Genomic DNA, 14,041 nt, shown 5'->3' with positions numbered 1-14,041 from the left:
GACTTTAACAGAAATACAAGAAAAACAGACTTTTAGTTAAATATCTGTATATTGCTACAAGTGAATCAATGAAACCATAGCTTTAGTACATAAGTGAGATGACGATACACTTTGCTTCAAATACTTTTATTCTAAAATGTGGCCAGTAAGACATATATATGTAAATTCTTTCCATGAACAGCCTGGTAACAGAAAACCAAAAAATATTTTAGATATATCTTAACCCTTTTTTAACAAGGTTCTATGCTGGTAGTTGTAAAGAAGAATTTCTTTTAAGTTTTAATTTCAATGATAATATAAACATCTCCTAAATCACCTGAATAACCAACTCATAACTAAACACTACATTATTTCATCACCTAAAGTTTTGATATGTCACTCACACTGGCACCAAGTAGGAACTAATAACCTACAATAACAGCATTATGTGTTATTCAAACTGGTCCATAAATATTCTCAGAGCTTCTTAAGTTTTGACAAGCACTTTCCTAACCTTTTACAAATATGCTTACCAATAATCCAAAGAGGCTAACTTGCCTAACATATCTAATTTAAACTGTTACCCTCTCTCCAAACAAACAAACTCAGGACCTCATTACCAAAAAGTATCAAATTTATTTTGAGATATAGTTTCATTTTTAAATTAGAGCTGTTAAAATTTTTTATAACTGAAAATTATCAGAGTTGTAAAGATGTTAATAAGCTATTAGATACTGAGTCAGTGAATACAATTACTGGACCAGGCATTTATAAAAGCCATGTTTAGTAGAGAAATGGTCCAGTTATACTACTTAACAGACAGAAACATACTTTAGCTTTTTATTTCTAATTATAGAACATTCTCACTTTGACATAATTTATCCTTTTCACCAGATTACAATGCCAACAAAATGTTTTCCAAATTTTAAGCCTTTAATAGTTATAAAGTATAACTTAACTGTTAACAGTTTTTTGTTTTTTTTAATGTGAAATTTTAGTTTTTGCTTTGAACCTGTTTGACCAAAAAGTACTGGACAACACTACCATATAAATCAAAATAAAGAGTGGAATAAAAAACAAAAATGGTGTCTGTACACTCAGAAAATTATATGTTAAGACATAATTATACAGATCTACTTTCAAGGTACTGGTTCCAAGGTACTACAGTGTTTGGCATTTTTATTGAAAGCTATAAATCATAGTATTACTCTTCTTAAGTTGTCCATAAAAAAATGGCAGCATTCACTAAGTACAAAAATTGTTATATCCAGTAGGTGGTATTCTACATAGTTAAGACAATTCTTGACAAAAAAAGGTTTAAAAAATGCAGAATGTCTTGCTAAGTACCAGTTTTCTCAAAAAATATCAGAAAAATGCAGAAAATAGAAAGTAATTATTATTTTGCTTTAAGCCAGGAATTATTCTAAGAAATAAGCAATAATGAGAAAAGATGTGATTAAAATACTGTATCTCTCTCTTTAGACAATGCACACCTTTCACCTCATAAAGTTCAATTTTGACTTCCTTTGAATCAAGTTCATTCTTGACTTCCTCTGTCTAGAAAAGGGCCCCATTTTAAATAGCTAATTTGAGAGTTCATAATCTAAAATCATTTTCTCCACAGGATTTTTTTTTTCAGTATGTAAACTATTAAAATGGCAAATGATTAAGTCAGTTATAAAGAATTTATACCATAGTAAAAGCTAATTTACAGTAACTGTCAATAGATACCAACATACTTATATACCCAAACCTAAAAGTTACTACAGTATTGAGGTTAGAATTAGCATGATTCTTCCATTTGGTCGAATTTCCTTTGCTAAGTAATACTGTTGAGAAATCCAAAAAAGAAACCTTAGTGGGTCCTTCCAAAGCTGCGTAATTTTCCAAATGATTTTCCCTCTGGTCATGGAGCCTGTTCATTCCTTCAATCCTTCTTTAGTCGTTTAGCTTTTGCAATATTTTCTTGACGTTTTTGTTTCTTCTTTTGCTCCTTCTCCCTGGCCTCAATCATCTTGGCCAACTTCCAAGACAGTACAGCACTTGCTAGGAACAGTGGAGTAAGGGCCAAAATAACTGTTGTAAGGAAGCCATATGGGTCCTTTGCAGCCCATTCCACAACATACTCAGCCCAAGCCTTAATATCAAACATCTTCATAGCAGTCTTAGGGAAACGAGGGGTGGGAAAGCACAGAAAAATAAACAGGATAAAGACTGTAGTTAATAAAAATTCTGAAAAAAATCTAATCATCATCTGTACCCTCATGTTAATCTGAAATTGAAAAAAATTTTGAAAAAGTTTCATCATACACCCAGTTAATTCAGAATTCCATTATCAATCACTTTGTTTTGTTAAAAAGTACTAATTAGTACTAATTGCTAGTTAGTACTAAAGGACTAATATCTTAAGTTAGGAACAAATAATTGAACCAGGACAACCAAAGTAATGACACTTTTAAATAAATTATAGGAAGATACAGTAAAAACCATGTGAGTCTGTCATAAGGACTATACATTTTTATGTGCTTCCTATATTTAGGACAAACTTTAGTAGCAGACTTTTAATATAAATCTTGAGTTGTCCACACTCGTTCCAGTAAACAGAATTCTGTTTATCTTTTTTTGATATATGCTTACACAAACCATCAAATTTGGTGTTTTAAAAGAATAAGCCATAGAATATGTGACATGCTCTCACAAAAAGAGGTAATAAATGACTACTTCCAGGAATGGAAAAGGGAGAAAGTAAGGCAGTCATAAAGATATCTATCCACATTCATATGCCATTGCAAAAACCAGTAAGTAATGTGCTAAATGTTAAGCAATTTAAGCTTCAGTGACACCTACTGAAATAAACATAATAAATAAGAAAGTAGTCTTAACAAGTGCCATGCATTTTGTTCTTTTCTGAGTTTGCGGGAAGACCATCTGGCAAATGAAGGGGTATGGACTTGAGTGACACCTTTTATCTTGCCCCAAAGGCTTTTCTACCTTTCAGGTTGTGTCAGCCTCTACTCAAAGTAGAATGTGGGTCATTACAGAAGTTCTGAGATACACAAAAATTAAGATACATAAAATCCGTGCAGATGGAAACAAAGCCCTCCCAGCAACTCTAACAAGCCATGTGAATCAGAAAGGATGCTGCTGACTGTGTTTCTTAGAAGTGAAATACAGACCATAACATAGCCTGTCTCAAAACTTCCATAGTGGCCTACATATAATATCTGGATAGGGAACAGGTGTACACACAGCCACTTTCAGTTTCAGCTGGGATTAAAAAAAAATCTTTTACGATTTACCGTATGCTTGAGTTGCGATCTCTTAACTTTGTCCTGGTATTATTAGTGAGCAGATCTCTCAACTTTGTCCTGTTACTATTAGTGAGCACAATTCTAGACTACCTTTAGTTGTTCATCGTCGTCTTTAGTTTTACCACACACTTCAGAGAGAAGGTTTAAATTCTATACTGTGGGTGATCTGGAAAGGATAAAAGAAATGAAACTTAAGTCACAACTTTCAGGAATTTATCATAAAACTTTAAATGAAAAATCTCTATAATGTTTATGCAGCCTGTGCCATGTAAAATTACCTAAAAATTATAGACATTTAGTCTCTATTTCTTCCTAATTTGACTTTACCACAATTGCAAATGCTCTTTAAAAATCCTAATTGCTGGAAATCAAGTATTTTACCAAGTTACTGTTTCATTAATAAAATTATTTTGAAATTTATTGACATATAAAAGACAAGTTGGAGTCCAGATATGGTGGCTCATGCTAGCACTTTGGGAGGCCAAGGCCTCCCCCCAACCTTCAGTCTCTACAAAAAAAATTTTTTTTTAATTAACCAGGCATGATAGATGAAGCTTGTAGTCCTTGCTACTGGGAAGGCTAAGGTAGGAGGATCACTGGACCCCGTGAGTTATGACTGGAGTATAAAGTGGTGACAAGGCAAGATATTGTCTCTAAAAAAAAATTAAAGACAGGTTGGCTAACTGATGTTACACAACATATCCACTCCTAGATTTTTAACTTTCTATAATAAAAATGTTGCCATTCATTTATTAGATGAGGTACATGATTTCAAAATCCAACCTAAAATCCATGACCAACCTGGAGTTGGTCTTTCCAAGTTTTTTGTCCATTATACAAAGTCTCTTTTAATTTAAAAAACCAGGAGATAACCAAAACATTGCAAATCATTCCTAATTCCATCACTTCAAGAAACTATCACTGTTTTATCTTTCTACAGCTTCTTAATTTTACCAATAAATCATATCTCATTTCATGCAACTGAAGACGCATGAAAATGCCTAGGACGTTAAACATCCCAATCCCCAACTTCGTATGTCCTAGCCCACACAGTTAGAACTCTAGAGTCTATTGAGATTGACCTTTCTTCAGCTTCTCCACTCCAATAATGAATAAACTATGCAAGTTTCAGAGATAAGCAAAATAACTTTGGCAGTAGAGAGAAAAACAAGGACCCGGTTTGTAACAAAGTTTTAGCTGTTAACACAGAGATTTGTCGGCCATAGGCCACGCACCTCCCCACACCTCAACTTCGGACCCCAATACCCACGCCTTCCACTGACCAAACCTGCGTGGTGCCTGAAGCCGCAACTGGTGGCGCTTAACGGCCATGGGCGCTTCCCTTTGTCCTCCTCTCCTTCATGTTGCCCCCCTGCTGGCTCACCCTTACCTAACGCGGCCGCTGGCCCTCGGGAAGCATGTTCACTCGTGCCCCCCGGCCTTGGCAAGCGCGGGCCGCTCCGCAAAACCAAAAGTCCCGGGGAACCGGCGTCGGCGCCACCACACCTAGCGCCGCAACCGCCTGCGCTGGGAACTGGGACAAAAACTAAGCAACAGCCGCCCCTATGTAGCGGCGGGGCCGCGGATCCCGCTCCCACTCACCACCAGACCGGAAGCAGGAAGGCGGAAGCCGCGGCTTCCACGTCCCGCCCACAGGCAGGCCCGGCCGGGATCTGGGAGTGCCGAGGGCGGGGGTGGGTGGCAGTTTCCGGCTACCGTGTGGTTGAAGGACCTCGACAGTGAGGACGCGGGAGAGTGTGTGGGGAGTTGTGGGGGGGAGGGGTGGGCAGTGATTAGATTTCCGGCACTGGAGGTCGTGTGTACGGACAGCGGCCCCGGGGCTTCCTTCGGGGCCGGAGTCCGAGGCAGGAAGCCTCCTGCGAGGGACGAAGGGGTACGCGAATAGGCGTGGGGCGGCCTCAGACCTCGAGAGCAGGGTCCAAACTATGAGCGTCTTCTGCCTTTACCCTAGGTCGGTCGGGAGAAAGCCCCCACTTCCCTGCTGAAGCCGGACAGTAGGAGGGTCCTGAGTGGGTGAGCTCAACTCACACCAAATAGTGGCGGCGAGTCAAGGTGAAGGTCTCCCATCTACCCTCGACGGAGCCTGGCGAGTACCTCCTGGTTCACATCCCACGGCGTGTTCTCTTTTCTGGCCGGACAGTACTTACACCCTCTCGTAAGGGTGACTAACAGCCCAGCCGTGATGGAGCCACTGAACCTAGTTACTATGGGGAAATACAGCCATGCTGTGCGAGGAAGGAGTTTTTGTTGTTGTTTTTAACTTAAGAACCTAACTTATTTCACAAAAGAATGATTAGTACTTGCCCAAAGTAAACTTGATAAACTGTCAGGGCATAGAGTTCCCATAGAGGTACTTGTTCTTTCAATACTCAAAAGGATGCAAAAGTCAACAAGCAGAAAGGGTGAGTTAATATTGTCCTCTAATCTACAGGAACTGAAAGATTAGCTCTAGTTTGGTTGGTGACCAAATTTTGTGATTGCTTGCACAAAACTGCTGTTTGACTACCTCTGGGAAATGTTGCAAGACCTCTGTTATGTGCCAAATAAAGCAGGTTTTTAATTCTCAAAAAGACTATAAGAATGTTCTCTTTGAGAAGCAAGCTATAGCATGTATAACTAGTTAAGGTGTAACAACAATAACTATTATTTACCAGGGAACAGGCTTTGGCAGATACTCTTAACAGTCTAAAACATTGTTCGTTGGGCATATGTTAGTGTTTGTATGTTTTATTCCCAGCAGTGTTTTTTTACTCATTTTTATTTGAAAACCTAGTAAGAGGCTATGCTGTTTAGACCTAGCCTGTTCTTCCGGCAGATAGAAAAAGCAGACTCCTTCACTAGATTGTGTGCACTGAAAACGTTTCTTGCTAGACATAACTGATTTATTAAAACTTGCCCAAATGGTTAATTCAGAATCAGGATGGGGTCAGAATTTATTAACATCTTTCACTCCAGAGGCCAATGTGTGTGTGTGTTTTATTTTAATCATAGTTTCCCCAATTACTGCCTCCCTGTAGTTGCTCTGATGCTTGCATGCTTGGTTAAAAACACAGGAGACTCCAGCAGGAATAAAGGGCATGTAAGTTGTTTCTGATCTAGCTTCTGGTAACAGGCTGCAAGCCCAAGAGCAACATAGAAGTTGCCACAGCTCCTTACTGCCCTCTCTGCATTGCCTTAAGGATAGATGGTGTCAAGATTCAGCTAGATCCACAGCACTCAACAAAGTGAAACTCTGTCTCAAAAAAAAAAAAAGAATTCAGTCAGATTATGTGGACTGCTTTCTACAGGGAGGAATCTTAGTTTGTGTTGAGAGTGAGAGCTTTTGTCTTGAGTACTGATAAGGATCTGATAAATCACTTGGAGCCTGTTTCCTCAAAGCATACTAAGTGTTCTCTAGTGTCCTTTTAGCTTTAAAATCTGTAAATTGGACTAGATTTGGTCATTGTTCTGGCTTAAGCTTCATATGGAGTAAATAGCATAGTAAGGTATTTACTAGAAATATCCCTATCAGTTTCTTTAAGTTCTGCTCTTTATTTGAAAATATCCTATTTTTAATCAGGTTTTTCTCTCTTAAGTCTGTTAGGATACCAATTTAGAATAACAAAAAAAAAAAAGTTCTTTTATTTACTCTTAAATAAAATTTAATTATTCATGTAACTTTGACCAAATTAAACCTTACCCTGTTAAGAAGGCTCAGCCTTTGCATTAAGCGTAATGTGTAGCATATTGCACCACCAGTCTTCTCATCAGCACTCAGGTACTCTCTTGCAATTACTTAACTGGAGCCTGATAAAACTCTTAAGTTTTTTCTCCTGAGAAGGAAAGCTCTAGCAGTCTTATGCCATTTTCTGCCCAAAAATTCTTTTTCCCTGACAATACAAAGTTACATTTAACTCTAAACCAGGGGTTCTCAACCTGTGGGTCACGCAACTGTATTAAAGGGCAGTGGCATTAGGAAGGTTGAGAACCACTGCTCTAAATCATGTCACAATTCTGAGTAAAACCTGGATAAGGTTCAGGTAATATTATAAGCTAATAAAATTTAATAAGAATGATAATGTAGTATTCACTAAAAGATTTTTAGACTGCTCTCAACTGCATACTTGGTTATTTTCCTGCAGTAACTCTCCACATATTTGACTGACTTTGATGGACTTGATTTCTTCTGTTAAGTTTTATTTTGTGACATTTGTTTCCTTCCATTGAAACACAATGCAAATGCATTCTTAATAGGCACATTTCTGTGATTTTAAAAAGGCATCCGGTTTTAATTATATATTTTGAATGATCATACTGAACAATAATCATTTTTGTAAAGGTATTTATTGCCAGGCACAGTGGCTCACGCCTGTAATCCTAGCATTCTGGGAGGCCAAGGCAGGTGGATCTCTTAAGCTCAGGAGTTTGTTTGAGCAAGAGTGAGACCCTGTCTCTACTAAAAAATAGAAAAACTAGCTAGGTGTGGTGGTAGGTGGCTGTAGTCCCAGCTACGTGAGAGACTGAGGCAAGAAGATCCTTTGAGCCCAAGAGTTTGGGTTGCTGTGAGGTATGACACCAAGGCACTCAGGGTGACAAAATGAGACTCTGTCTCTAAAGAAAATAAAATTTATTTTTTAAAATGCTATTTATTGAGTACTTAATATGGGCCAGGGCTTTGAATCTACTATCACTAATCCTGAGGCTAATCAAACCTACAGGACTATTGTATTATACCCATTTTACAGATAAGAAACCAGAAACTGGGTTATAGCACAGCTGAGTGTTGGATACTTTTTCTTGCATTCTTGAGATACTTTGCTAAGAAGAATATGTTCCAGCTCCAAGCATGTAAAGATGAAAGAGGTAAAGTCTCCATCTTTCTTTAAGGCTGCATAATATTCCATGGTGTACATATACTACAATTTATTAATCCATTCATGGGTCGATGGGCACTTTGGCTTCTCTCATGACTTAGCAATTATGAATTGGGCTGCAATAAACATTCTGGTACAAATATCTTTGTTATAATGTGATTTTTGGTCTTCTGGATATATACCTAGTAGACGAATTGTAGGATTGAATGGCAGGTCTATTTTAAGTGTTCTACAAACATCTTTCCAAAAGGAACGTATTAATTTGCATTCCCTCCAGCAGTGTGGAAGTGTTCCCTTTTCTCCACATCCACGCCAACATCTCTGGTCTTGGGATTTTGTGATGTGGGCTAATCTTACTGGAGTTAGATGATATCTCAAAGTAGTTTTGATGTGCATTTTTCTGATAAAGGATGATGAGCATTTTTTCATGTCTGTAGGCCATGTGTCTGTCGTCTTCAGAGAAGTTTCTCTCCAGGTCCCTTGACCACCCTGAGATGGGATTACAATTATAGCCTAAGAAGAAGGGGAAAGGGAGGGGAGGGGTGGAGGAGAGTAATTGGTGGGACCACACCTACGGTGTAGCTTATAGGGGTACATGTGAAATTTACTAAGTGTTGAATATAAATGTCTTAACACAATAACTAAGAAAATGTCATGAAGGCTATGTTAACCAGTTTGATGAAAATACTTCAAATTGTATATAAAACTAGCACATTGTATCCCATGATTGCATTAATGTACACAGCTATGATTTAATAAAAGAAGAAAGAATAGTAGAATAGTATTTAAAGTAGAATAGTATTTAAAATACATTTGGTCAAAATCCCTGCTCTTTTTTAATGTCTAAATACTTGACAAAAAATGCTGATTTCATAAAATGAAAAATTTTTTGGTTTCTATAATTAGTAATTAGCAATTATTAACTCAAATCTCCTTTTACTTCAAAATTGCCAATTGCCCAGGTGGTGGCAGTGTGTTTTAAAGAGCTAGTGTGCTAGGGAAGGTTTTTCTCCAACCCTACCAATTCATTTGTTGTTTTATCCTACATGCATGGCCTATTAGCCTCTTTCTTGTGGGCTCTTGCACTGCTATTAGACCAGCCTGTCAGTGGTTAATCCTATGGTTAATATGAATGGATCAGACTTTGTTTTCGTTCAGCCTGTTTTACCTACAAAGGATCATCCAATTATTTTTAGAAAACTCATTTAGGCTGAACCAGTAAAACAAAATTTTTTTTCAATTATTAGGGTTTTTAACCATTATTAAATATTTGGCAGAAACACCTAAATATTAGCTAATATTATTAGGAAATACTTATTTAAATTAGAAGGCATACTTCTTATACATCAATTAAGGAAGCAATGGAAAGCTTTTGGAAAGGTAGAATTAGTCTTCAATATAAGATTGAGTAGGGAGCAGGGCTAGGTTTTATAATTCATAAGGAATACACATAAATACATTGCAGAATAACTTGCTAGACCTTCCTTAGCCTGAAATTGCTTAGAACATTCTATTCACGTCTTTGCAGGGCAATTGCCTTCCTAGAGATTTCAAATCAAGTGCTACCTGTCACAAAAGGCTTCTCCACCCCTATCACTTTCTTTCCTTCCTTTTTTCTTTCTTTTTTTTTTTTTTTTAGAGACAGAGTCTTACTTTATTGCCCTCAGTGGAGTGCTATAGCATCACAGCTCACAGTAACCTCCAATTCCTGGGCTTAGGCGATTCTCTTGCCGCAGCCTCCTAAGTAGCTGGGACTACAGGCACCTGCCACAATGCCTGGCTATTTTTTTGTTTTGCAGTTTGGCTGGGGTGGGTTTGAACCCACCACCCTCTGTATATGGGGCCAGCATCCTACCCACTGAACCACAGGTGCCGCCTGTTGGTGTTAATGCCACCATCCCTTTCATTTTTTTAACAGCCCTTCCCTCAGTCTGATACCTTGCCCACTGGTTTATTATCTGTCCCACTAAAGTGGTAGGGTTTGTTTGTTTTGTGGGGGTGGGGAATTGAGACAAGATCTTACTCTGTCACTCAGGCTGGAGTACAGTGGTACAATCCTGGCTCACTGCCGCTGGAACTCCAGGCTCAAGTGACCCTCTTACCTTAGCCTCCCAAGGAGCTAGGTGTAGAGCCCCTCTCCATCCTACCCAGCTAATTTTTTTTTTGAGGGGGGGTTGTTTGTTTTGTAGTTTTGTAGAAATAAGGTGTCCTTATTTATGTTGCCCAGGCTGGTCTCAAACTTCTGAGCTCAAGTAATCCTTCTTTTTCGCCCTCCCAAAGTGCTGAGATTACAGGCAAGAACCAGTATGCCTGGCCTAGAACATTGTTTTAAGTAATTGATTTCAAGATATAACATTGTTACTTTACATAAAGTAAAGTAAAGTATACCGGAGGTGGTGGGTTCAAACCCGGCTCCGGCAAAAAAAAAAAACTGCTTGAACAAATCATAAAGTCCTGGGTATTCGTGAAGCTCAAAATAAAGTACTAAACTGTTAGAGTACGTTTTGAAGGTGGGAAGAGATACCTCAGTAAGAAGAGGTCTAAATATTGATAAAAGGGGGAAAAGTTAAAGTAATTATGATTATCTTGTTAAGATAGACTAAAGAAGACTAGTTGCTTAATGATTTCCGAGTATGTAAAAAGAAAATAGTGATTCATCACTTCCATTGATAAGATAAATTAGTCCCAGACTGTAGGTGCTAAGATTTAAGACAAGAGCAAACTACAGTAGAGATCTAAATCGAGATCTTTTAAAATGGAATAACTGGATATGCAGGCTAGATGCCTTCTCTAGATACATTTTAGTCTTAGGTTTCCAGATATAGCAAAAAGATTAGGTAGCAGATGCTTCTCTTGATTATTGGTTGCTGTGTGTGACCATTTCCATACATTTTAGAACCAATGTGTTTTTTGAGTACAGTTAATACATGTGGTTATATTCCACTGTTTTGGGTAGTTTATAGAATTTTTTGCTCACATTATACCGAGACTTGGGTGTCTGCTTTTTTAACACCAAAAGTGTTTACGTTTACAGTACTTATTCCCCGAATGTGCTACACATACCCAGGATGCAAACTAATTTTGTGTGGTAAGAAGGCACCATTTTGAAGGAGTAAAATGTCCATGAAATCCCTCTGAATCCTTGGGTTAAGACCTGTTAAAGATGTGGGAGAGCCTCAGTTCTTTTGCTGAATCTGGAGCAGGGGTTCTCAACCTGTGGATCATGACCCACAGGAACTGTATGAAAGGGCTGCAGCATTAGGAAGGTTGAGAACCAGTGATCTAGAGGTTCAAATATAAGGCCTCTTTGTCAAGTAACTTTATTTCAGTGCTGGGTTCTCATAGCCATTGAGTTAAGAGTTGCTGTTCCTTAGGGAAAACTAATGCATATGTAAGAAGCCTTCAGAGTAAAAACTTAGTATTGCAAAAGCAGCCACTAACCCTTACCTTCACCAAGCGGCATTTTAATTTGAGCCTTTAAGCGAGCTGTTGGAGGTAACCATATAACATTTTTAACTATATTTTGCTATATGATATTGGCAGAGACATTGTCCTATGGGTTATATAGTGCCCTTTATTTAAAGTCCCATGTGAGATATTTTAGAATGTGATTCTAGGAAAAGTCTTAGAAGCTATTTTTTGATCTTGAGAATTTTGTCTCACTTTGATTTGACTGTTAGGAAGCTCAAGAACCAAATTTGAAAGTCATGTTTAATATTCATCCTAACCTGCACACTTACATTTCTTTTTAAATATATTTTTCCTAGAACGCATACTCTATATCATTGTTGTAAATGATCATGCAGTAAGACGTCTTTAAATCCTTTGTGAAATAAGATGAGTTATAGGTTACCGGTAGGTAAAGTATTTGAAGCTCAGAACTTTATGGAGACCCCTGAAGTAACAAGTAGTTATTGGCTAGTAAAGTTCTTCCAATGATCCTAATTTTTATGTTTACTTTTAAATCTTGCAACTATTAAGGGCCATTAGTTCTCATTCAGAACTGTGGAACATAGAAAATTATTTAATATTGCATCCCAAAGTCTAATTCTAAAAACTAGTTTGTGTCTTTAATAGCCCTCACAGTATAATGTGTATATTTGAAATCTAGTTTAAAAAGTGATCAAAAATTTACTGGTGCCAGATTATAAATACAGTTTCCTAAATCATCACTTAGAGACATATCCTGGTCCCTCACTTAAATATATACTAGTCCCAAATTCTTAAATTGCTTTTGCTGAATTCGCAGTTTATGTTTTTAGGTTTCCTGGTTTAAAGCAGGAAGTGAAACAGTCTGAAATTCAGAAACTCCATTCTGATTCATGTATGTCCTCTTGAAGTATAATAAGTCAGCATGGTTGAATACGTTGAGTAGAATTCTGGAGGCTTTGAATTTGTAGTTTTCCTGAGATTTGACCTTGGTCGTCTAATTTTCTCCTATTGGTAATGAGCAGATAATAGTAATAATGTGCCTTTAGACATAAAGTTGGACAGGGTTCTCTTGAGATTCTTTTTATCTCTAGGTTTTGGGTGTGTATTCTCTTATTGGACTATAGTATAGATACAGAGTTGTCTGGTTAACGAATATAGGTATATAAGAAACTGATTTAATCTCTAGTTCTGAGTTCACATTTCATCCTATGTGGACCAGAGAAACCATTTAATATTTCTTTGCCTGAGTTCCTATATCTATAAAATATTATTGATAATACCTTTTTGTTTTTTTTTTTTTGAGACAGAGTCTCACTATGTCACCCTTGGTAGAGTGCTGTGGTGTCACAGCTCACAGCAACCTCAAACTCTTGGACTTAAGAGATTCTCTTGCCTCAGCCTTCCAAGTAGTTAGAACACAGGTACCTGCCACAACGCCCAGGTGTTATTTTAGAGATGAGGTCTGGCTCTTGCTCAGGCTGATATCAAACTCCTGAGCTCAAGCAATCCATCTCGACCCATTTTTGTAACATTAATGAGTAAACATATAGCTTCCTTTTTATAATAAAAAGGTTGTATTCTATAGATAACACAAGTTGATTGTTGGGAGATTACCTAGATTCTTGTGGAATTAGTGTTTTAAATAGTGGTTGAGTTCCTCATTTAGCCTATAAATGCATGTTTAACACACATAAAAATGGTAGAAGAAAAGTTTTATACTAGTAATAGTACAATTTAAATGAACTTTTGATTGCCTGTGCCACAGTAAGGTTTTCTAAATAGTTAGAAAATAAATTTGGGTCTGTTTCCCCTAAACTTTTATACCCTAAAAGGTATGAATGGTTTGTCAGCACTTTCTGACCATTTTACAATATATGTAAAGTGCCACATCTTTTTATATATGCAATCCAGGAATCACTTTTTTTTTTAGACAGAATCTCACTTAATCACCCTGGGGTTGAGTACTATGGCCTCATAGCTCACAGCAACTTTAAACTCTTGGGCTCAAGTGATCCTCTTGCCTCAGCCTCCCAAGTAGCTGGGACTACAGGTGCCTGCCACAATGCCCAGCTATTTTTAGAGATGGGGTCTTGTTCTTGCTCAGGCTGGTCTTGAACTCCTGAGCTCAAGCAATCCACCTGTGTCAGCCTCCCAGAGTGCTGGGATTACAGTTGTGAGCCACCACACCCAGCCTCAGGAATCACTGTTTGTTGTTGTCTGTTTTCAAATCTGCTAAACCCTTTTATACCACAGGAAGTTAAAGCAACGTAAGGGTCTATAGGTTATTCATGTGTATATACAATGCATATGTAATATATTTGAATACATTAACCTGTGTTGTGTCCCCTCTCCTTACCCCCCACTTTATTTTCTGTAAAATAAAGTACTAATTCCTTAGAAGAGCCTAATGATTCTTTTTTTTTTTTTTGAGATAGGGTCTTTCAC

At 37.6% G+C, this 14,041-nt stretch overlaps 2 protein-coding genes across 7 annotated transcripts in view; one reads left to right on the top strand and one right to left on the bottom strand.

Moving 5' to 3' along the window:
- NDUFAF2 (NADH:ubiquinone oxidoreductase complex assembly factor 2) overlaps window positions 1-14,041 on the top strand; it is a 278,588-nt gene that overhangs the window by 193,188 nt on the left and 71,359 nt on the right. For 2 of the 3 annotated variants that reach the window (XR_008379758.1, XR_008379755.1), the window contains exon 5: window positions 5,263-5,713. The gene's annotated coding sequence lies outside the window, so the exon portion shown is untranslated. Of the gene's footprint in view, window positions 1-5,262; window positions 6,798-14,041 lie in introns of those variants that run through there. The other variant, XM_053590157.1, reaches the window with a different exon arrangement.
- Window positions 806-4,899, bottom strand: SMIM15 (small integral membrane protein 15). 4 transcript variants are annotated; one of them, XM_053590172.1, is made up of 4 exons: window positions 4,681-4,899; window positions 3,367-3,456; window positions 3,279-3,330; window positions 806-2,251 (listed from the first exon to the last, which is right to left on the bottom strand). In XM_053590172.1, the coding sequence occupies exon 4, from the start codon at window positions 2,243-2,245 to the stop codon at window positions 1,907-1,909; it is 339 nt and encodes a 112-aa protein (XP_053446147.1). In that variant the 5' UTR covers window positions 2,246-2,251; window positions 3,279-3,330; window positions 3,367-3,456; window positions 4,681-4,899; the 3' UTR covers window positions 806-1,906. The 4 variants fall into 4 exon arrangements, with proteins under 4 accessions (XP_053446147.1, XP_053446153.1, XP_053446155.1 ...); XM_053590178.1 differs by having other exon boundaries at window positions 806-2,143; XM_053590180.1 differs by lacking the exon at window positions 3,279-3,330 and having other exon boundaries at window positions 806-2,143; window positions 3,381-3,456.

This window comes from Nycticebus coucang, chromosome 1, assembly GCF_027406575.1.
Source record: "Nycticebus coucang isolate mNycCou1 chromosome 1, mNycCou1.pri, whole genome shotgun sequence".
Classification (NCBI taxonomy): Eukaryota; Metazoa; Chordata; class Mammalia; order Primates; family Lorisidae; genus Nycticebus; species Nycticebus coucang.
Note: the sequence above shows the minus strand (reverse complement) of the source record. Positions and strands in the feature narration are given on the sequence as shown.

What these genes read in the sequence shown, in the direction of transcription:
- SMIM15 (XM_053590172.1), bottom strand. Translation starts at nt 2,245, where the DNA reads ATGAGGGTACAGATGATGATTAGATTTTTTTCAGAATTTTTATTAACT.